A 24662-nucleotide genomic window follows, 5' to 3' on the forward strand; every position below is an offset into this window, starting at 1 on the left:
CTTTTGGATTTGTGTCTTAAGCCTGACTGACCAAACATCTAAGAAAACACAAACTCTTATTCAAGTTTGTTTGCATCACACTATTTCTATGAGCTTTGTGGCGTTCACTAGGAGTGAAACTCCTATGAAGTCTTTCCCTCAGCGCTGTTTATCTGCCTGTAAGAGGTATTTCCAGATTCATGAAAACACAAACAGGGAAGCTGCCCAGGTATGAGCACTGGCCACTGACTCTGGGATGACAGCTGGAGTAGATGGGGAAGAAGGAGCAGGAGGTGACGGCGACTGGACCAAAAAAAGGTGGTGCAGGTTTTAATAGCTGATTGAGGATTAGGCTGTGATTTTACAACTAGTTCTGTTGACTCTGACAAAACAGCCCCTACCGTGAGTCCACCTCACCAGCTATTCTGAACAACAGCATGATTTCCTAAGCCCTACTTCTCAGACTACATTGTTTCCTTGCAACAGTTGTAAGCTATATAAACAATGCCTTATTACATCCTATCTTTGTGTATAGGTTTTAGATCTCCTGTTGTATTAAAGCATGTTAAAGTTTTAAATGAGACATGCATGTCAGAACATCTATTCCCTTTCTTTCTTCTTTTCTGTCCTCTCATTTAATTGCTCTACTCTTCTCCCAAGAGAAAAATATCCGTGCTTTTGAGAGCAGGATCCCGACATTCAACATGCTGTCATTTATTTTGTTCTTACAGTAATTTTCGTAATAAATTCTGTTGTATATAGGTGGAGCCACTCAAGGATTACATAAGATATTCATTATATGAGACAAAAGGTCAGCCTATTTATTCATTCCTGGAGGACTAAGGAATGAATACTTGTGTCACCAATGGTGATACCAATTCCACTGCTAAGAGTTATGATTGTGACTCTAGGATTTTGGTCATAAATAAGTAAGAGGATAGTGGTATTTCTATTTGCATTAATTTGAAAAACTTCTGTAGCAACATTTTATATAATCACTATTTGTAAATGTGTTTGGTATTTCAGGTTACATTGAATACTGGGTATTTCAGGAACAATGCCATAAAATTTGAACAGTACATCAGCCTTAAGAAGCTGCTTCAGCCTACTGAGGAATTGCCATATTTGCTTACAGTTACTCTGATAACTTTGATATTAAGGATTACACACACTGTTAATTTCAATAAGCTGTCTTGCTATTATGATCCACCTCTTCAAAGGCTTCTACTTTCTTTCCTAGTGATTATAGAGGAACTTTGGAGGTTATTCCTGCCATCAACTATCCAACATTAGGTACTTAACATGGCCTCCCTTTTTTCTTTGCCAGAGCTAAGACACTTAAAATACAGTACATAATGTGATCAGTGAAGGGTGGGAGCCAGGACACCAAATGGGAGAGGTGTAAAATCTCATGAAAAGATTTTCTATAGAGCAAGCAGTGACTGACCTGACAAATCAATCAGAGCACGACCAGAGACAAAGCTCCTACAACAGGCTGAAGAATGGAGCAGGCAGAAAGAGATAAATATGATAGTGAGAGAGAAAAAATCAGCTTGTCTTGGCTATGTAACACCAGAGATAAGGACTGGGATATTACTGGAGGAACTGGAAGCGATTGGCAAAATGACTGGAGCCTTGAGCTCCTAGGTCAAGGTTTTACCAAATAAAAAGATGTTAAACAGAAGCCCAGATGAACAACCTCATAATCTAAATTCGGACTGGTTAGTTGAGGAGAATCGGAGCAAGACACAGGGACAGGGAGAGGTATTAGAGCAGACTGGCAGAAACTGGGGAGGTTGTGGCAGACAAATATATAGCAGTGGGAAAAGGTAGAAAAGGTATCTCAGCCCCAAGATTGATTTGTTGTTAGAAAATGTGCATTTCATCACCATTGAAACTGGCCACATGAGAAGAGTAGTTTACTTATCAGCTATTCCATCACATCCAGCTAGCAGAAGTGTGCTGTCTCCACATACAGCACAGCAAAACAGAGCTTGTTCACTATGAGAATTCTTTCCTTTTAATAGGTCTTGACTGGACATAAAGTTTCTAAAGGCAGATAAAGCTGCTAGGTTACTTTGTCTCGCATCTACACAAACACCACAGACTCTCTTTCAGTAATGACTCTAATAATTTGTTTGAGATCCTATTTGAAGATGGATACATCTTTTAAATACAATATTTAAAATTTCCACATCATTCCTATCTGAGTTTGACTTTACTTTTGAAACACTCGTACTTTGCATGCCTTTTTTTTCTATGCATATAACAGTTCTGTTCTACCCATTAAATTATTTATTTGGTGTAAGCAAGCGTCTGTCTTCATAAAATTAATTCCATAAAGATATTTACAGACAGACAGTAAAGACGCAAGCTCACGTTTCCTACCATTTTTTTCTTGCTTTCAAATCTCTTCCTGGGAATGGGGCAAATTTCTAAAGTAGACAAGGTTGTGGACAAAGAACCCATAAAGTTTTGCTTAAACCACAGCAACAAATTGTTTTAACATTGTTTAATCTTTAAATACATTGAATACATATAATGTAACTAAATAGAATGTGGGATGAATTTGCAGAAATTTCAATATTTGGGTTTTACTGGATGTGACCATGTAAACAGGACGTAATGTTTACTTACTATAAAGCCCCTGTTAAGGACATTGTAAAACAACGTTTTTCAAATTGCAATTGGTTAAAGACCAGGGAAAAGGCACATAGCACACCAGCTCCTTACAGGTGCAAAACCAGACTACTGAATTCATGCAGTGAAAAAGTATTCCTGCAAGTGTAAAACCTGCTTTAACCTGTGAATTTGGAACAAGGCAGAGATATCAGACATTTTTGTTACTTGGCACCAGTTCTTGGAAGGTTCAAAGGTACTGCAGAGCTTCACCACCTCCAGTGAGGCACTTGTTGGTAGTTACTCACATTTCTATGAACCTAAACTTTTGCCATAAGGCAAGGAATCCTAGCCTTAATATCTAGACAGCCCTTGAAACCTGCTAGCTCACCTCTTAAGCCTGAATGAGATTCCCACTACAGGAAGCTCCCTCCCTGTCTCACCTGCAGGCTGAAGCACAGCCCCTCCATCAAGTGCTTGGAAAAAGGCAGCTGAAGACAAGAGCAGTTGGCACAGGCCAGCAGGATATGCTCCTCAGCGTGCCCCAGTGGCACAGCAAGGAGGAAACTACCCTGGAATGCAGCCATTCCCCACTAGCTTGCTTGGGCAGCTTCCTGATCAGAGGTTTCTGTGAAATCCACTCCCACTTCTCCTCCCACACTGCTAAGGAAGCCTGTGAACCTTGAGCTGGGCAGTGACTTCCTCCAGGCAAAGGGCATCCAGAATTATGCAGTGTGATGCAGAGCAGAGGAAGAAATAACCTGTCTCCAGCATTTCAGCCATAGAGTAAGTGGGGGTGGAAGCATTCCTATCATGACCTGCCTGTTGACACAACTACAGAGAAAAGAGTAGTTACCTTCCCAATTCATGCTACTTGAGATGATTAAAAAAACCAACCAAACAAACAGGGTATCAATTCCTTACACTTAATGCCTCTACTAACCTATTCTCTAATCTTCATCTGCAAGATAAAGCCTTCAAGGGTCACTGCATCTGTGAGAAAACATAGTGGTTGCCTGAAGGACCTACAACTGCTCACCACTGCTTTGGGCCATCCACTCTTTTGTCATTTTCACCTACCTGCCAACAACGTGCTAAGGAAGACATGGAATTGGGCATTAGACAAACAACCCAATTGAGATGAGGGACAGAGACAGAAAACAGCACAATATTTGGAGAAAACAACATGACTTAGAAGTTCAGGGTCATTTTCCCCTTTCCCATACATGTTGATTCATCAGACTTATCTTTCTTCTCTCCATCTAATGCGTATTTGCAGCTTCAACCTAATCTTTCCAAGTTTCTCTCTATTCCTGAGAAGGGGCATACTGGTAGGAGGTCCAGAACAAGAAGATGAGGTTGTTCCTCCATTCACATGCCAGTAAACAAATTCACAAGACAGAACTTAGCATGCATTATATAATGACATGCAGTCAGAATTTGCACCCGATATGGATTTGGTACAACACTTGAAAAATTTTTTAGAATCTGTCACCCAACTTAATCTAAAAGTTCTGGAGCTATTTAAAAAGCAAGCTTGCTAAAGTGTAAATATGGCTCTCATTAGAGCCATTTTTCAGTAAGAACACCGAAGGAACTTACTGCATTTAAATGCTGAATGCACCACTGACTCATGTATTGACCATGACCAGTTCATACATAGTAGAGTCCCCATACACAGCTGGCAGTGCCAACCTGGTAACTTACAGCTAACTCAGTAAGGCTGAGAGTTGTTGTCCCAATTTCAAATGCAATGCAAACTGCACTGCAAACTTCTTTATAAGTGCTTTAATTCACTCTCAAACAAGTGAAGAGAAATATCAAGGGAATGTGAGGGATCCATCTCATCCACCTTGACATACCTACATCAATGAAGTTTAGAGAGTGATATATCTGACGAAAAGTAGATGCCTGCTTTAAAATGAGTTGACTCACTTTATGGATAATATTGACTGTTTTGACTAGATCCCCATTGACCATGACTCCAGTCCTATCAGCTGCCTCTACCCACTCTAAAACAGGAGAGAAATTCAATGAGTTTGACTGAAGGCTAGGGATATTCCAGGACATGATCAAGTAAACTAGTAGCTAATACAGACTGTCTTCCAGTTCTCATTTTAGAGGAAATATTGATGATTCTACAGAGACATCACCACAGCAGAAATTATACTGAGATAATACAGATAGTCATTAAATAGGCATTAATTAAAAATTAGGGGAAAAAAAAAAAGAGGTAGAATGGAATGACTTATTTTTAAAATCTTTTGTAAGTATAAAGCTGTATTTTTTACAATGTTGTTTTATACTGTGCATATGCATACCAACCATATATACACCATTCATGAATATTCACTAAGAACCAACAAAGCATTTTTATGCAATGAAAGTCCTGGCACATTAGGAAGATCATATGCTTGATAGTTTTCAGATTATATCATAGGCTTTAAACTATTGCTTGTAAAAAAGATCCTGATCTTGAAATTTCAAAGCTATTCAAATAGAAATTATTTTGTTAACTACTGGAAAAAACACTTAAAAGTGACAACTTTTTTTTATAGAACCATATTCTTGTGATCAGCATGTGAGTGATACTTTTATTATATGCACTGAATATGGCATGGTTTTTGGATCACAGAACCTCTTCTAAAACAAAGCTAAAGAGCCACATAATTTTTCTTACAGAGCATGACATAATTTAATCCAAGGCTTGAAATCTGATAAATATTTTTTCCTTCCCCAATTGGCAAATCCCATTTTTCCTTACCCATAATTCTAACAAAATATAAGCCAGCATGTGGATTTGTTAACATAACCACTGAGGAAAGGAAGAAGGTCTATATTCTAACTGTTTTATCATAGAGAGAGAGGCATTGTCAAACTAATGATGAAATGCTGTATTTAACATTTAACATTAACAAAATACAAGAAATATTTTCAAGTTACCAGAATTGAAAAATAAGGAGGATTTTTTTCTTAAATATAAGGATTGTGATTATCCACTTGCTTGTATTTGTCCTGTTACCTATGCCTGTGGAAGCTGCTACAAAACTGTGAATGATTACCCTAGAAGAAGAAAAAATCATATATTCCATTAAAGTACATACCATGTTTATTAATTTTTAGTGACACAAAAAGATTTTTAATAAACTGTATAGAATTTGATCAGTCATGAAGAGATAATGACTTTTTTCCCAAGTACTATGTTTAGAATGTGCATACTTTTAAACAAAATACTAATGTATATTAGCTTTTCATTTCATACAATTATTCTTGTAATGCGTAGCTACACTTCAAGCCCTGCACAACAGAGTGCAGCAACATCATCTTCTCATATAGTTTTGCTAATGCTGAAGTTAAGTGGAATGTTTGGAAATGGAAATTAGTACCAGTCAGAAGACAGCTATCATCTAACTCCAAAAAGGTGCCAAATGCAGTAATGTACTAGCTACAAGTATGCATCAACTATTAGCAGATCGGAAACTCACAAAGGAAAACAACAATTTAAAGTCCTGAAAACAACAGGGCCACTCCAAAACATCTGCCACTTCCAACAACCTCCAATCTCATCTTAGGACAACAGGAAAGAAAATGTCCCTCAAAGCAATCCTGTTCAATCATCCTCTTAGGTCTTTCATGTCTTAAGGAGAGAAGCCTGCACTCTTTGAAAACCGATCCATGCTTTTTTAAGTTGACTGTTAAGAACCAGATTCAAAAACCTTAAGGTTCTTCATTGAAACTTGCAGTTCTCAAATGAAAACTCAGCTGCCATCTTTCAGTGTTGAAATGTGTAAGTGCCTCATCTTTGGTACTAGAGCTCTCTGACAATAAGGGTTTGAGCAGCTCTGCAGTGGTAAATTATTGCCATTTACTGGTCTTTGCTCCTCTGATGGACAGGTTGAAAGTGATGTCTGGAGGTCTGCTAGTTCAACTTCTCATTCAAAGCATCTCCAACTAAAGCATCTTGCTCAGTCAGGTTTTGAGTATCTTCAAGGACTGAGATTCCACAATATTGACTGAAAGTCCATTCCAGCATTTGATTACATTGAGAATGTTTTTCCTTACAGGCAGAATTTCCTGCATTGCAACTTGTGTCCATTAGCTCTTCCCCTGTCACCATACAACTCCAAGAAGAGTTTGGATCTCTTTCCTGTATTCACCCTATCACACTCTGCTCACACACACGTACCCCAGCCTGTGCAATCTTAGTGACACTGCTGCATTCAAAATCATGTGTCAGTCTCTTGTGCTGGGCAGCAAAACAGTACTACAGAAGCCGTCTCACAAGTGGCAGAGAGAGGGAACAATTAATTTCCTAGACCTGCTGTTTACAGCTTGCTAATATAATCTGGGACGAGGCTGACCTTGCTTGCCCCAACTGCCAACTCGTGCTCATTGTGTCCACCAGTACCACAGGTCCCTTTCTACAAACCTGCTCTTCAGTCAGTTCACCTCCAGCATGTGCAAGACTTCTCACCTCTTTGCTGAGCTTAATGAGACTCCTGGCAATGCATTCCTCCAGCCTTTCTCAGTCCCTCTAAGTGACAGCCCTGCCCTCTGGCATACCAACTCCTTCCCTGAAGGCTGGTATCATCCATGAATCTGCTGATAGTGCAAGCTCTCGCACTACATCAGATCATTAGCAGTGAAGACACCGAACTGCTTTTACCCCAGAATCTGTTCCTGAAGAGGACTGCCACTAGCAATGAGCTGTGGGATGGACTTTGTACTGCCAATCTCAACCTGTCTGGCCTGGTATTTCAACCAGTTTTCCATCCACCTTATAATCTGCTTATCCTGTCTATATCTCACTATATCAAAGACCTTGGGAAAAGCTCTGCTGAAGTCAACATTCACTACTCTTCCCTTGTCCATAGAACCAGTCTACCTTACAATGATCAGTCAGGTTCATCAAGGGGAATTTGCCCATGGTAAATTCATGCTGCCTATTTTTAATCATCTTCTTGCAGTTCATGAGCTCAGAAATAGTTTCCAGGAGACTGAATTTAGACTGCTTATCTTGTAGTTCCCTGGATCTTCTTTCTCAGTCTTCTTGAAGATGGGTATGACATTGGCCTCTTTCTTCTGTCCATCATGGACCTCGCCAGTCACCACAAGGAAGTTGATGGGCAGAACACTCATTGGCTAGATTTCGTATTTGCAGTCAGTCTAGGGTGTCCTGTTCATCCATACTGGCCTTGCACACATTTGCTTACCTTTCTTGACTTGGAATGGACCAAGTCTGTGTTTTGAGAAGGCTGTTCTTGAAGGTCAACTAGCTGTGCCAGGGCAACTGACTGCCTCTCATGTGATCCTGCCCAGCAGATTCCAAAACAAGTTGAAATTTGCCCTTCAGTCAAAACTGGCAATTTTATTACTTCCCTTGTTTATCTCAGGATTTTAAACTGTACAAACTCAGAGTTGCAGCCAAAGCTGCCTTCAACCTCTATACTCTCAGACAGATTGTTCATGAGTAGTAAGTTCAGTCAGAGCATCTCCTCTAGTTGCCTCACCGATCACCTATGTCAAGAAATTTTCATTGAATTTTCTGCACTTAATCCATGCCTCAAGTGCTGACATGTTTGGAACCTGGTGTTCCATAGAACAAGGAGTTGCACTTTCACTGTTTTGACAGCAGAAACCTCACTTCACCTTCAAAAAGTGAATATCCTTATCACCTGCCACAGGGCATCTTGGGGAGAGGGCTCCTTTAGCACAGCTGTAGTGCTGAGGAATACTGTGGCTCTGATGCAAAGGGACAGTAACGTATCCCAATGATAAATGTGATAAGGAGGCAGAAACGTGGTGCCAAGGCCTCTTGTGACAGGTGCTAACTTCATCACCTCTACTGAGGCTAGGAGTGGACAAGGAGACTAAGGGGACATTCTCAAGTTGCTGGTGCTAGCTCTGGAGATGAGCAGAACAGCCCTACTCATGTTGAGTTCTGTCCACTCACCAGTGTCCAAGGAAAACACAGCACACCAAGACTCACCAGTGCCAAGGCTGGCACGTTTGCAGGCACTTCGTGTCAGCTTTTACCAGGTGCAACAGTACTGGATATGACTCCCTGCTGCCATATTTCACTTGCTAATGAGCTTCATTTACAATGTCATGTGTCCAAGAAGTCTTGACATAGTGAAGATTAGAGCTGCTTCCTCGAGGAAGACTTCTTAGAATGGTCCCATATTGACCCAGTAATGAAGAAAAGTTTTGTCAGTTCACAGCTCCTGCTATTTAATGAGGCCATAGAATTCTGAATTTAATGATGTCTTCATAACTTTCCAAGTCTGTAATTCTGCTGTTCAAGCTCCTGAACTCTTCTTGTTCTAAAATAATGACAAATTGAACATTTATCAGAAATACGGGACCGTCTGAGGCAGTTAAGGCTCCTGGTTTGCACAGGAGACGACAAGACCCAGACATATTAAGTCATGCTGAGTGAAAAGTTGCCTTTGGAGAAAACTTGTAGAGGCACATCCACATCTTGAATGTCTAACAAACAGAAAACAACACACTTCCTGTCTGATACTCACTGTAGAAGGCACTGTCCCTAAGAGACAGGTGTGTGGGGCGCTCCTTGAATCATATCCTACACAAAAAGGGGGAAAGTCTCTGAGCTTGAGTAATGGGGAACTGTAGCCCCTGAAGGTAACAGAGTCTCTGTCAAGAAGCAGTTACATTCTTAAGTCAAGCTCTTTCAGTCACCTCCACGCACAACTTTATACATTAATAATCCTATAATGTTACTGAAGATTTCACAAATACGCAGTTATGTTTTTAGGTTACAGGAAAGTTCTCTTGAAACAGGAAAATATTCTGTGTGAAAACTGAGTTTGGTGTCAGTTGAAGAGTCATGTTTAGTATCTCCATTTTTAATAATTAGCTGTTTCTGATTTTTTTATACCATTTGAAACAGATAAAACTTCAAATAACTATTTGGAGAAAAGATAAAAAAGGATTTAAAGGATCTTAAGTGAAATGAAAAACTTTAATGGATGTTAACTGTATGTAAGACACCAATGGCTACAGTTAAAGAAAAACTGTGATACTGCCCTCCCAATTCAGTCTTGGCAATTCTGAAGCACCTGGTTCTTTTTTTCACATGAAATGCTGAACTAGGGCATGGTTTAGACGGAAACTGCAGTAAAGCGAGAGAAATTCTATCGTAACAGCAAGTGCTTTATATAGTGTTTCTCAGTTGCATGTGAAGCACAACAGCTGGGCTAGAAGACTATGGACTTTTAGCTAAAATATGACATTTTTGCTTTTAAAAAGAGGGAAAAATAAGTTATCTTGTTTCTTCATTTCCATTCCTGACTTCCAATATCCTCTGCTTTACTCACATAATAAATGCAGATTCTTTTTTATAATGTCTTATTGAGAAAAAAGATTTTTCAGCAAGGAACATGAATTTACTTAACTTTGACTACTCTGAGCTTGTCTCAAGGTCTAAACTGCACATTTCTTCTTCGTTCATATGCAGAGGCATTTGACTTGTCCTTCTGGAGACTTCCAAGGCTTTCAAGAAATTTAAAAGTCATACCTGTCCTGGCAGTCTTACACAGGACCAGCCATTGTGTTATTCTGCAGAAACCAAGCCATCAGCTGTTGAAGACAGAGGAGGTGTGAGGGTGATGATGCTGCACTGTTCTGGGTTCCAGACAAACCCTTTTGCATCACTGGAACGGTAAAATTTCTACTGTGAGCCGTTAGAAGAGCTACCTCTCCCCATCTTTCTAAAGCACGGCACGGATTTGATATAATTGCATGGGGAAAGAAAGGGGTTCTAATTGAAAAGCAACAGTTAAAAGTCTGTACTTCTTTTGCAGTTGCTTGACTTTACTGTTTGCAACATAAAATTATAATCTGGGATTAACTGCAATTTATTCTCCCCTCCACACTCACGGGGGCGTCATGAATCTCCAGAGATATATTCTATAGCTCCAGTGGCAAAGTGCTGCTGAAAGGAGGTTGAGGAAGTGGAAGATGGAAAGTCTAAAATGGATGGTATTTACCAGAAGTTGAAACCAATGGGTCTATGGGAGGGCAGCAGTAGACAAGGCAGTGTTTTGGTACTTCAGCATTCAGGTTTAATGTTGACTTAAAACATTAATCTTAACAAAATCAAGCCTGTGAAATATGTCTTCTGTCTCTCTCATCTATATGAAAACATGTAGGAAGCATAGCCACTCCTACAATATCCCTTATTTGCAAGACTTTAGATGTGGAATTTATTTCATAAATGCATTTATTTTAAAACTTGTCCACATAAAAATAAAGGGGGAAAAAAGTATACAGTTAAAGAAAATCTAAATATAGATGTGCCATGATCCAAAAGGTCCTATATTAGATTCTTCATGAGTGGAGGAGAGAAACTTACTTCCAAATCTGAGTCTTGAAAATATCCAACTGGCTCTCTTTATGGATATCTAGGCTCAACTTCCCTCCATCTCCAAGGCCTGCAGACTGCAAACTTTAGGTCTGTGAATACAGTGCAAAGTTTTGGGGCACACAGACTGAAAGCTGGCAACAGAAGGAAAATATAACATGGTTGTTATCAGCCAAAAAGCCTTTACTAACTCATTTTTGTATCATCTGTGTCCATCCCCCACAGACATGCCTGCATATAAAATGAAAGTTAATTTTCTATTTCTGTTTTCTTAAAAACACCACAAGATGACAGTTGTACCCCACCTGCCCTGAAAAAGAAATAAAGAGCACAGTTAACTATTCAGCCAGGTGCACTCCTTTCAAAATGCCTGTGGCAACTGGGCTAAGCAAACTAGAGGAAATATTTATCAAAAGAGCCACCACTTTATCATCCTTTTAAAGAGCAACAAGGAAGTGCTAGCAGCACCTAATTGCCTTGACTTCAGATTTCTTCTACTCCCTCACCAGTAATAACCAGGGGTACAATGTTCTGTCCTGCTGTTGTTATCTGAATAGTGTGGATGCTGGAGCCTTTGAAGGAGGACTAGAGGGAGTCCTGTCTTTCTCTGATTCTTATTTCTACATTCTCTTGCATCGATGCTGCCCTTCACACAGTGGTAGCAAGTCCATTTAAAAGACAATTTTTTTGTCCTGTAAACTTCCAGCTGAATTAATCTTTATCTATGTTGCAGTACACGTGTGTGAAATGCTAATGCCAAAAGGAAAGAAGGAAGAAGAGGTTGAAAATGTATTATATGCTTCTTTTTGGAAGCAGCACCTGTTTAAGCTATCTTAAAGAAATTGTGCAACAACTTGCTGTTACCTAACTACTAGGAGTAGTTAGACCTTGCCATCAGTTTTGAGTATTTAGTGCATAACTGCAGAAAGCCACTCTGCTGGAGGGCAAAGCTACCAGGAACATTCAGGAGCTAGCTACTCAGACTACGAATGCTACAAATTCATAAGGTACTAGTTTGGCAAGTCAACTACTGCATTAGGTTAGTGATATAATTATGTAAATTATTTACCTGCAGGCTCTCAACATCAGAGATTTACCCAAAATCTCAGTTGTTCCTGTATTGAAACATCACCATGACTGTGTTGGTCAAGAGGAGATATGGATACTGTGCACACATTTTCATGTCTCAGAGGTGAGCCCATGAAACAACTGCCTCCTTAGTTACATTACATTCCATATTTTGAGATGTGAGCTTTTGTATCAAAACTCGTCCGATAAAAGAGTTAGGAGTTGTCTGTTTTTTCTTCCCCAGAGGTTTAAGGGGCTCTTAAAGAATGTGGAATATTTGTCCCCAAATAATTTTACGTATGCAGAGTCTTAAGTTAATACATAATCTGGCACACAATTCAAGAGTTACTTCCTGTAGTAGCTAGTTTGTGGTAATGACATGTCATTTCTGTAGATTGTGTAAACTGCTGGCGCTGTTTTCATACTTCAATAAAATCAGAGCTTGTACTTCTCCTTTCATTACAATTAGGCAGAAATTAAAACAACAAAACTTTATTGTTCATGTCTGTAAGTTAAATAACAACTGCAAAGTATAAAATGTTTTTAAACCAATATAACAACATGCAAAACACTGCTAAGTTCTACTGAAATTACAGTGTACCTTCAGAAGAGAGTGATGTGCAAAGGCGTCTGCTTGCAATTCTCCCATCTCCTCTCCACACACCCTTATTTCTTGTCTAAGTGGTACATCATGGAGCATATGAGAAAGAGCTTAGTATGGCTAAACTCTGGGATCAAACACTATAAATGTATATACATTCAAACTGTGTCTTGTATCTTATATTCAGACCAAAAAAAAAGTATTTTCATGTTAACAATCTATTTCTCTCTTCCAACTTCACAAAAATGCTGAAAACTCATTTTTTAGAGATCAATATATATATATATGAAGTACTTTAAAGTTGTAAACCCTTACTAAAAGTTAATTGGCAATACTGCTGCAGAATATTAACTCAACTGGTGAGTTTCTTTGCAAGTATCTTTACTTACCATTTTTGAGCAGTGAATTGGCAGCAGTTTTGTCCAATTAATTTTGACATGAGTGAAGGATGATAAAGTGAACTGTTTATCAGTACTTAAATCCTGACTATTTTTAAACATCCATGAGACATTACACAGAATACTAGTACCACAGTTTTAAGAGATGATCCAACATTTTCTGAGAAATGAAACTCAACTCCTGGACTCCAGCTCCAATGGACATACATGTATATACAAACCCTTTTTAGGTAGTTGAGTTCAGGTCCTGGAAGTAATGCTGGGAGCTGTGACTTGAAAAGCTCCTGTTCTCTGGCTGATAGGTGAGGGTACCAGCACAAAGAGCAGCGCACACACGAGGCTGGTACAGTGCTGCATTTGATAGTTTGCACTCCAAATGTGCCACCCGAGATAGCTGGCCTGCAATGGCCTCTCCTCCTGCCACACCCAGGCTCCTACACGTCTATTTACTACTTCCTTTCCAAGTGTTAAGCTTCCCATAACTTTATTTGCATTTACAGAGCTGTGGGTTTAAATATTTACAGCTACTCCATATTTAAGATCAGCAAGCTTTACTAAGGCAATAACAACCCAATTTGGTGATCAGTGGCTTTGCTTTAGCTAATTTTAAGATTTGTTCCTAACATCCAGTGCGCAGTACTCTGGTGTGGCAATGGACAAAATTCCCCACTTTCAAAACACCTAGAGAGCTGTGGTGTTTCAATGTGCATGACAGCTTTTTAAAAGGCTGGTGACTGTACAGCATATATTTTGTGGTGGAGTATTGTCATGTACTATGGCAGGGGGAGATGTGTTAAGCTACCTAAAATGCCATATAAAATCCTGCCTGCCAATTTTTCCTTCAAAAATTTGCAAACATCACATTCCCTCACTTTCCTTGAAAAGATGTTGGGAAAGAATATTGAAGCTGCTTCAATGATTTGTTTGAGAAGTGCCTGTTTCTCTCCAGCTAGCACTGAACCAGTTGCAGGCATGTAAAAGTCAGCTTCAATGACCTCTATACTTAGGAACCACAACTGGCCATCGAAACCAGCAAGGACAAACAAAAAGGAAGTCTTTCTTTCTGCATCTTCCCTGGAACCAGAAGAGCACCAAAAAGCAGACCTTTGGTGACTCTTCATTACAACAGACGTTCAGTATATCATCCAGATACCCAGTGGAATATTTAATGAAAAGTTTTTTTACAGAACAGTATTATTGAATTCCAGCCATAAACCTCTTTATTCTACAGTAATTGTGCTTATGAAGATCATATACTGGAATTGGAAACTCTTCTCTCTCCCCAACTATAGGGTTTTTTGCTATATGTTTTTTTGTTTGGAATTTTTTTTGTGTTTTCCACTCACCCCAAGAAAGAGGCAGGTGACCATGGAGCAGCCCTTGGTGTTCTAATCACATGTCCCAAACATTTTGTGACAATGAGATGTGGAGGGGGTAAGGAGAAATGAAGAAAACCACTGTGTGAAGTTCTATCATTCTCAGACCTAACTGAAGCCAGTAGTACCAAAGTTTGAACAAAAAACCCCTTAACATTATAAACAGTTGCCATTCATCAGTCAGTCCTTTCCTAAAACTTAAACAAAAATTAAAAAGGCAGATAGTACTTACAAGGCTAAGCTTTTGTTAGCAATGAAGCCACCAGAACGTCTTGAGCAGAGATTAGCAAACTAAGTAATCTTTTGGGAATTCTCCCATGCCATTTAGCTAGTTAACAAAACTGTTCCATTCTTTGATTGTGTTCCTGTTACAAGTTAGGACTGGATGTGGTGATCACAGACCTGCACAGCAAAGGGATACAGTCTGGATACTGCTGAAGACTCAGTTTGTGTACCTAACATAACCGCTTTAGCTACCCAGAGAACTAAACCCATGTGAAGAAGCCAGAATCGAGAATCACTGCTCTAAGGAATATTTTTTACTACGTAGATTAGAAGTACAGGACTTGCTACCTTCCTCTCATACAATGTCTCTGCACTGGACACCGTTATTCTGAGTAATAAGCATTATATTGGAATGAGCAAAGCATATTAAAGGATAGCTCATTTCTGTATTTGAGCCCAGCGTACAGGTATTTTGCAATCACATTGCATATAATGACTATAAATGCAAATAGAGCCAAACAGCTACTAGGATATGTTTTCAGTGTTGAAATTCAATAGAGCTTCAGGTTCTAAGACACACTGTAAGAAGAAACAATTGAAGATATGCTGCTTTTTCAACCTTAAAACTGACGGAGTTTAAGTTTTCCAGGCTACATGTCTATCTCAAGCTGATGTTTTCAAAAGAACTTTTTAACAAAAATCCAGGTGTGAAACTGAGGAAGGAAAACACCTCCCATTTTTACTGAAGTTCAGAAAAAAGACTCTTAATGTACTTGAACAGGCCTTTACTTTGAAGAGAGAATTTGAAATTTAGTGGGAGAGTAGCCTTTGAATCAGAGATATGCCTTTTGGGGAGTTTTCCTATTGAACAATGTGATAATGCTATAAGCTTTCAAATCTCAAGCTGCACAGCAAAAAAAAAAATAATAATGACAAATATATTGAGAGTTAGAAGCTGGGTTTTCTGAAAAATCTGTGGCAACAGATGCAATGCTGCAGGTTGGTCCTTGCAGAGTTCCTCCTACCTGAGGCAGCAGCAGGGACATTCAGGCTGAGGCTCTGCTGTGTTCCGTGCTCCCTCTTCTGGCACCCAGGCCCCGCCAAGAGCCAACAGCAGCCTCGAGGGGAGGGAGGGATAGGGGATGTTGGGAGGCTACCGCAAATGCATCCTGTTGGGTATACACCACTTCTATTTCTGTCTTTATCAGGGATTTACAGAGTAGTGAGTTTCTTGTATCAAACTAGTGGCCTCTAACGAAGTGCTTCTCATTTTCTGAGTTCCAAATTCAAGCCGCTGGAAAATAAATGCAGAAATATCAACAAGACTCTACCATATGCATACAGCCTTCTCAGCACTGCAACTGTTCTGAGGAGCAGAGCATCCCAATAATGTTACACCAGGAAAGCCCTAATAATGCAGACAGGACCACAGCATGCACCCACGAGTTCAAGAAAGAGCCTATAGCTGAATTTAACCTAGCTCTAAAATTATGGCTAGCACTCCTACTGCTGAACGACCTCTACCCTCAAATAACCTGTACATTATATTCACTGAAACTGTGCTTTGATTAAATGAAAACCAACCCAATTTAGCAGCCATTCTTTCATTGAATCCCTCTATGCCTTAGCTTTCTCTGCAATATATGATGATAATGCTACTAGCTCAGAATTTTGGGAACTCATTAGTATGGGCATTCAGATACTCTCCTAATGATTACTCCAGAAAAGCCTGCAGGAAAAGCAAAAGAAAAAATCTGTATACAGATAAACACTTAACATCATGCAGATACAGAGAAATAACTTTTCTATTTTTTTAATTCAGTGAGCAGTTTCCAACTCAAACTGAAGGATCATGCATTAAAAAAGTGATCATATAATGAAGGATTATCATAATACACATGTCATAGATAGAAAACTTAAGCAATGAGCAGTGAATTCTTTGAGCTTAATTTTTATATATGTTAAAGTTTGCATGTAATTATACATAATTTTATGTTCAGATGCAAACAGAAACTATTAGACTTTTATTTAAAGTCAAGAACTCTCTGGCAGACAAAAAAATTAGTAAATTGAATGTCTATGTATTTTCTTATATAAATAAATTAATTAATCCTGAGATGAACTTGGCTGCAGCTAGTGACCCAAATATATAAAAAAAAAAAAATTAAAAACATCTTTGAAAGCTTAATTAGCATATTTTGGCAAAAGGAGATTATTCCTTAGAACAAAAATTAAATGACACGGGGAAATTCACACTATCAAATACATACCATAATTACTGTATATTACTGCAAACATGACACAAACACCTGGATTAAGGATACACAACTCTTCATAACTTCGAAGCAAAATTAATTCCAATGGAACATCATGGAGGCTCTGGAATAGCTTGGCAACCTCTCAAAGGAAAAACTGTGACATTATTTAATTTTCCTAAAGCAAAGTGAAGAATGAGCCTGGACTTATTAAAACAGAGGTAACAGCTGAAACACAATATTCTCAGGGTTTCATTCACAGATAGGCTTACTTCACTATTATTGTCTTATAAATCTAGCCAAACTTGTAGCATTAAAGAAAAAAATAATCTATTTTGACTTTGTAAAGTATCACTAGAGTAACTTCCTGAAGGATGAAACAAGACAGGAAGCAGTTTCATTCTGAGAGACCACTCTAAATTCAGGCCACTCCTGTTTATGCTGGGGAACTTACTACAAGCAGTCTGCAGTGCAGCATGTGACTCAGGCCACTGGGAAGTTAATGTTCAACAAACTGGAATAAAATACTTAAAACAATAAAGAAGGTCTAATTTCTTGATTTGTAATGAAGTGTGAATAGTACTTAATATTCCTGAATCAGCAAAAGATAGAAACTTTAGGGTAAATCTACCTAAGGAGATCTGTATCTAAAGTCACATGTGACACTGTTGAAAGCACATAGAGAAGGGGTTGTCCCACTCAAAATTATCAGATTTTCCTCACTCCCTTGCTCAAGTCCCCATTTTCTTTCATCTTTTTTGTTCTTCAGAAGGACTGTGAGAATTTTTCCAGCTTCTTGACTGTTTTCCATTACAGGCGAGGGAGTCTCATGGAGGCAAGAAACCTTTCCCCAGCGTGCCATTTCCCCACTCTGCACACCAAGCTAAGCAGAGACTGGCTTGCGTAACACGTTTGAACATGGCCACCCCAAATACCCAGACTGCACTTTTGCCTCTCAGTAAAGAGTTAGGGGACTATGCTCACTCTTTGAACACTATTAAGTGCATCTCAGCTCAGGACCAGACACTGACCCTGCTCTATTCATCAGCTGTTCTTAAACATAGCAACCCTGAGAGCCTCAGAAGCCCCAAACCCAAGAATTGATAGAAGACATAGGAGCATATATGCACTCCATTTCTGTATTTTCCTAAGCAATTTTCATTGCTTACAAAGAGTTTGCAACAAGATTCTGGGTAAGACATCTTACACTAAGGTTTAAAATTCAGAAGTAGTAGCAGCTCAGCCTAATAAACATTTTTTATAATATCTGGAGATTAACAGTCATAGATTCCCCTCAGAGCTTTAAATGCTATCATGTTTCTGCAAGCAAAAGGAACTGATACTCAACTACTTTTGATAACCCTTTATAGTAAACAACTTCAAAAACTCTTTCTCATTAGCTTTTTTTTTTCAGTTCTATTAGACACAACTGTAGTTAAAAATTTAAGTCCTATGTTTTAAGTGTGATTTTCAAATTAGATATCACATCAGCATTTGACCAATGCACTAGGTTTGACGGGATTTGTTTTCCAGTTACTCTGAAAATAAAAATACTTCCTTTTATCTGGGCAACACAACAGCATTCAATGCAATGCACCTATCTATCAGCAGTCGGTAAAGCCAAATGCTGATTAAGCATATCACTAACAGATACATTGAAAATCATAATTAACAACAAATTTCTTCCCTTTAAAGTACATCTGTGGGTATTGATGTGTCGTCACTGCTTTAAGTTCTTATCTGCTTGGGGAATTTTAATAGATTACTTCATTTATATGTTATTTGGTCAGTATTTATTTACTATTTAAGTTTTCAGAAGTGTTTTTCTGGCACATATTATACTGAAATGCATAAATTGTCACGTGTATTGTCTGTCCACACATTCACAGTTGCACAATCTACTTCCCTTTTCATTTATGCCCATATTAAAGTTAGGTAAGGCAACAGCTTACTCAGAGAAATTTCAACATAATTTTAGCTACTGTAGACTGTCATTTGAATTGGTAAAAATATAAAGATGAGACAGTACTACATGATGAGGAAATATTGCTGGCAAATCTGCAATACTGAGAACTTTCATACTAGTAGGATTTCACCACTTTGACTTCTAACAAACATCATGAAGTTACTAGGTTTGGTTTTGCTTTAAGTTAACTGGACCTTCCCCATCCAAGTATGACATTGTAATTCTTAACCTACAAAAACCCTTTCAGTTTGAGCCAAATTTAATCTGATCGTTTCTGTATTTCTGAGCATGGTTCCTTTTTAACATTCAGAAGAACTCTCTCAGTTTTGCATCTCAATCAAACTTTCACACATTCAACCAGAAACATGAATCACACTAGTGCTATTTCAGGGAACAGTGTACAGCTATAGTGGCAGGGCGAAGTGTGCCATCCACCAGATGACACTGAGGTTGTCATGAAGTAATGTATGACATTAAAGGTAAAGGTAATTTACTAAAACCAAACTTTTTTTTTTTTAAAGAAAAAATTTGCACCCATTTGCTGTCAGGACATTCATGATTTCTGTGCTATAGACCAATGCCTGCTAGAACATCAAAACACTTTTTGCCACTGAGGCCCTAATCTGCATTACAGTTATGATAACTTAAAGCAGGAATTTTTTTTTGCCTGCAAGAAAACTGTATGAATTTAATAATCTTTCTAAACTTACTGCTGAAGTATTACCAATCCACAGCGTTCAGAATACCTAAGTCAGGACCTACAAGAGAATTAGGATTTCAAAAGTATGGCAGTTTTGAAATCAAGTGGGAATGCATGTATATATTTATTTTTACTTCTCCTTCAGTTGCATTTAGGGTTTTCTTGCTTTGTGCTTCATACTTCATTACACAACTGAAAAACCATCAACTTTTAAGTGCTTATAACTTAAGAGTTTAAGACCATAAAATTCACTGATTCCAAGAGGTGAACCTTTGTGAAGAACAGCAAGTACTAAAAAATCACAATAATTACAGATAACATTTTTTAAAGTGCTTAATCAATTTACTTCGGTATTTTCAATAGCGTTTACGTAGCCAAATTTTCCTTGTTTTATTTCCTGAATAGCAATACCATAAAGTTGAAATGAAGAAGGTACACATCATCTTGGAAGATTTAGTAGGGTAAGTGTCATAAATTATTTAAATAAACACCTTAAGAAGGTGGGTCTTTTCAACGCAAAACTGTTTTCAATTTTTTTTTTAAAGATTATCTAACCCAAGCCTCCTGGGGTAGTCAATTTCCAGTAACTGTACTAAACATTGTGTACAAGTGTGCAGAAGTAGCCTGTAATGCTGTACCTCCATCTTCTCACCTTTGCTATGCTATTTAGCATTTAATTTCATGCATAAGACCTTTCACTTATGATTTAATGGTGTACCATTGAAGACTAGTCACTTACAGTCTACATTAAGTAGCAGAATCTTTAAAAGAAACTAGCACACTAACATGTAATAAAGTATTTTAAAATATTATTCAGTAAGAAGGGGTAGGGCTTGCTGAGTAAATGCCCCTTGTTGAACTGTACATTTGTCACAGCAAGTTAAGTAAACATTGAAGTCTTTAGCCCAGCATCTGCAGCTACTCCAACACTTTCACATTTTTTATTAAATATGGTTGAGCTACGTGTTACTAAAATTTGCCAAATTCACCTTTCTGGCCCTCTCCTCTACCAGAAGTTCATCCTGTAATTCTTGTGCTTATTTTTACATTGCACCTCTATTACATGCTGTCTGCAGTCTTAAGAGGGAATTTACTGGATTCTCTACTCCATCTAATAGGCTGCATTTTCAAAAAACACATACATAGCACACGCACATACAAATAAAATTAACTTCCGTTTCTAAGGATTTATAGTTTACTGTTTAACAAAAGTAGCACACAGCTAGTGATACTAGTTACACTAATCAGAATGTAATGTTGCTACAATTCAAGAGCAGCACAAGCAAAAATGGAAATGAGCGAGAATATTTCACCCACCAGAAAGCAAATGCAGAATTAGTGGAACACTGACAAGAGCAACTGTGGCCTGCTCTCTGTAAAGCAGCAATACTGCAGATAGGTAATAAGCGCAAAATTTAGTATTAAACATTCAAGAAAAAGATTTGAAACTGCAACACAGGATACAGCTGCTAGAACAGAACATTCACTTAACATAGCTATACTTAAAAAACCCCAACCAATAGAGAGGCAAAAAAACCACACAACCAGTACTGAATAGTGACAATTCAGTTATTGGACCTGTCTGTCTGCAAGAATTCCGTTAACACATTTATACACTGAAACTCATTGTATATGATAACACTTAGGAACAGCACAGGTTTTATTTTACAAAAAAACTCAAATTGCATTGATAAATACTATACAGAGATCAATAAAAGGACTTTTTTCTAAACAGCAAGATTTTTTTCCTTTTCCCTACTTTTGATCTTTGACTCTTTAATACGCAACAAGATATTTCATAATTCCTTAATATCAAGGTAATTTTCGTACATTTAAAAATTCTAACTTCCATCAGAAATATGTCATTTCCTTTATTTAATACCATTAAAAAGCATGCATATTTAAGACAAATAGGTCAGGAAAAAAAAAGTCTTAATGCACAAGCCCCTTCTCTAACTCAAAAACGGAGTAGCCCCGATCAACATTAAACAAACAAAACCTATGGTGTCATACTAAAATCATCTTCACAACCTTATCGTAAGGGACCTCCACCTGTTTCAGCTATAAGCCGAATAACCAAGCTATAAGAACCAAGACATTGTAAATGTAAAACAGTAATTATTACCAAGCTGGCATCGCAAGATCAGAGTCCAACAGACATTTTGTACCTTGGTGCTGGATAATGTTACTTGAAGCATCAGCCTAATAGCCGGTTTATTCATAAGGCACGCACTAAAATGAAACAAACAGTAATTAAGTGCTGAGAGTGACCTAGTTAGCTACACAAGGAGCTCGTTCGCCCTGTCATTCATTACAGGTTCGCCGGAATCCGACAGGAATGGTCCCGTCCGCCCGGGCAGCGCGGGAGCGGAGTGGGGCGCAGCGACCCCCGCGCGGGCAGCCCCGTACTCCGGCCCCGTGCCGCCAGCCGCTCCCGCAGCCCCGAGGTCTCCGGGAGCTGCGCCCCGGCGAGGGCAGCGCCAAGGCCGCCTGCCTTGGCCTTCGCCTTCGCCTTCCCCTCCCCCGCGCCGCAGCTCCGGCAGCTCCGCGCTGCAGCCTCTGACTCGCTCACTGCTCGCGTCCCCCTTCACCTCCCTCTCCTCCCTCCCCCAACGCGCGCGCTCGAGAATCTCCTCTCGGCGGCGGGAGGGCGGTGAAATCCTCCGCTCTCCTCCCTCCGCGCTCCGTAACGCGAACGAGCCGCCGCCTTCTGTTCCTCAGCCTCGGCCAAGTCGGCGTTTGTTGACAGGCTCTGCCGGGCACAAAATGGGGCTGCCGCTTCCATGGGCGCCGCCATTTTGTGAGGAGCCTCCGCGCTCCCTGCAGCAGCCGCAGCCTCAGTCGCGGCGGCCGCGGCAGCCCAAGCGCCCCGGAGCGGCGGCCGGGGTCTGTGTAATGGTTGAATAAAGTGACCCCGTCTAGGGAATCCCCGGCTGACAGTTACGTAAGGGACCGTGCGCAATTGCTGTGCATAGCATGGAAACCCACCTAGCCCTGCTACGCAACTTGCCTGTCCTCCCCTCTGCCTCCTGCTCCCCTCACAGAGCGCCCGGGCGAGCGGTGACTCACCTCTGCCGACCGCCCCTCGCGGACGGGAGACCCCCTGCTTTTAAGGAATTTTTAAGGCATGATTAAAAACCACCGCCCTCCCGTGAAGGGAGGTTTGGCTGTGTGTCTAAAAGAGCGATTTAGCCCCCCAGTCGCTTGTTTTAAACCTCTCTGATTTGTATTATCCTGGCTTTGGCAGTCTTACGCATACTGTAGCTGAAATAGCAGAAGCTCAGTGTCAGAGACAGGAGCTGCAGACCAAGATCTGTAGGTCTAATTTTAGGGGAAGAGTGGGGGGGAGAAAGCTCTTAATGCTACAGTGAATAAGACACTATGCATTTCATAGTCTGAAATCCACACACCACCTCTCTATCCACACAGAGAGGGCAACTTTCAGTACAGAGTATTAATTTGAAACTCAGGTATTTCTGTCCTTCCCCCCCAAACCATGAACCCAGGGCAAATCTTGCATTATTGTCTCTGTCTCTAAGCTGAAACAGCATGCAAGTCAAAAGGAAAAAAATACTATTTGAAAAATAAAATTTTGTTTTCTGAAGTTAGTACATGGAATAGAAAGGAATTGCAGTTTCCTTCTTTGAGTGTTCACTGGGGCCCATCGTGTGCCATTGATTCTAAAACACAGCTCCTTACTGACTTTAGTGAGTTCTGCTTAAAAAAATCCCCAAGCCTGTAGGCCCAATCTAGTTTTGGATTTCAATGTACTGGTTGTGAGGGGCAAATGTTCCTTCAGTCTCTTAAATTGCAGCAAGCACTCACCTGCAGCTGTTTGCATGCCAGGGAAGGAAAAATGCCCAGCTGGGCACCACTTGCTTTACCCGAGGAGCCTTGATGGAAGGCAAGCTTCACCCCATGGGCCCTTTCTTGCTCCTGTTTACCCCAAGTGGCACCAAGCTCTACTATGGTCAGCGTGCAGGTCTTGTCCTGGGTTTCCATGTGGAAAACACGTCAGGAGGTGAGTGTTTACAAACACTGCACACACAACAGGCAGAGGGGAAGCGGCTTGCAGGGCCACTGGGGGCTGCTGCCCATCCAGAGTGAGGGTCAAGACCTTCCTCCTCCATTAATTTTGTGCTGCATGTTCCATTCGTCAATGTACAGAAATATAGGGGCGGTTTAGATTGCATACAGCAGTCTTGAGGCACTTAGGTTACAGGCCATAGTATCTCAAGAGACAGAAGGAAAAAAAAATATTCATGGAGTGACCCCGAGCTCAGGCTCCTACTGACAAACCTCTCTAGGGCACCTCCAGCTCGGGGGAGCGCTCGGCATTCTTCTTTGGGGAGTTTTAAACCCCTCATGCCTCGAAATGAGGGGTTCCTGCTGCCCCCCCCCGCCCCCGCCGTGCCATCCGGGGCGACTTCCTGCCCTTGGAAACACCTCGGCCCGGGGGACTCGGAAAGTTTTCTGAAAGTCCACATCCCACCAGTGCCCCCTTCGGTTGTTGTTTTCTCTCCCCTTGAACTCAGGGCGTTGGGTTTAGTCCAATTAAAAAATTCGTCCCCGCTTTCCAAATCCACCTTTCCCGCCCCCCCGCCCCCCCCCCCGCCGGCAGCCAGCGGAGAGAGGCCGGTCGGCGCGAGCCTGGCACGGGAGGGCCCCGCACCGGCCCCGCGCCCCGGAACAGCCGGTAGTAGCCGTTTTTTTCCTCCCTCTTCTCCCTCTCCTTCGCCTCTTTCCGCCCGGCTTTGTGTGAAGTTTGCGGCACATTGCAGATGAGCCCTTAGCGGCGAGAGGAGCCTATTGTTCCCCGCCAGGAACTGCTTGCTGGGGCTGTGCTGGCTTTTGCCTTTGGAGCTGCCTCCTGCAGTACCTGAACCGGCCTCCGGGGCCCGCTGTGTCGCGCTCTCGTCCAGGCAGAAGCACGGCGGCCTCAGATCTTTTTGTCTGAGCGAGAAGAGAAGTGAATCCCGCTGCCGCCGCCACCGCCGCCGCCGCCGTAGCTGTACAGTGTGTGTGTGTAAGGGAGCGAGCGAGGGAGCGAGCGAGCGAGGGAGGGAGATCGCATGGAGCCGCGGCTGTA

At 40.5% G+C, this 24662-nt stretch overlaps 1 protein-coding gene and 1 long non-coding RNA gene across 4 annotated transcripts in view; one reads left to right on the top strand and one right to left on the bottom strand.

The window, feature by feature from the left end:
• Positions 1-5179: 5179 nt before the first annotated feature.
• On the bottom strand, positions 5180-23489 carry LOC138100191 (uncharacterized). 3 transcript variants are annotated; one of them, XR_011146797.1, is made up of 6 exons: positions 23399-23489; positions 21699-21805; positions 15678-15946; positions 10976-11118; positions 10139-10274; positions 5180-8921 (listed from the first exon to the last, which is right to left on the bottom strand). It is a non-coding gene; the product is annotated as an uncharacterized lncRNA (long non-coding RNA). The 3 variants fall into 3 exon arrangements; XR_011146798.1 differs by lacking the exon at positions 23399-23489 and adding an exon at positions 22643-22841; XR_011146799.1 differs by lacking the exons at positions 21699-21805; positions 23399-23489 and adding an exon at positions 16923-17079.
• Positions 23405-24662, top strand: part of ARID2 (AT-rich interaction domain 2) — a 93321-nt gene continuing 92063 nt past the window's right edge. The window contains exon 1 of the mRNA XM_068997926.1: positions 23405-23594. Within this exon, the coding sequence (XP_068854027.1) occupies positions 23413-23594 (182 nt within the window). The 5' untranslated portion in view covers positions 23405-23412. The remainder of the gene's footprint in view (positions 23595-24662) is intronic.

This window comes from Aphelocoma coerulescens, chromosome 1A (assembly GCF_041296385.1).
Source record: "Aphelocoma coerulescens isolate FSJ_1873_10779 chromosome 1A, UR_Acoe_1.0, whole genome shotgun sequence".
Taxonomy (NCBI): domain Eukaryota; kingdom Metazoa; phylum Chordata; class Aves; order Passeriformes; family Corvidae; genus Aphelocoma; species Aphelocoma coerulescens.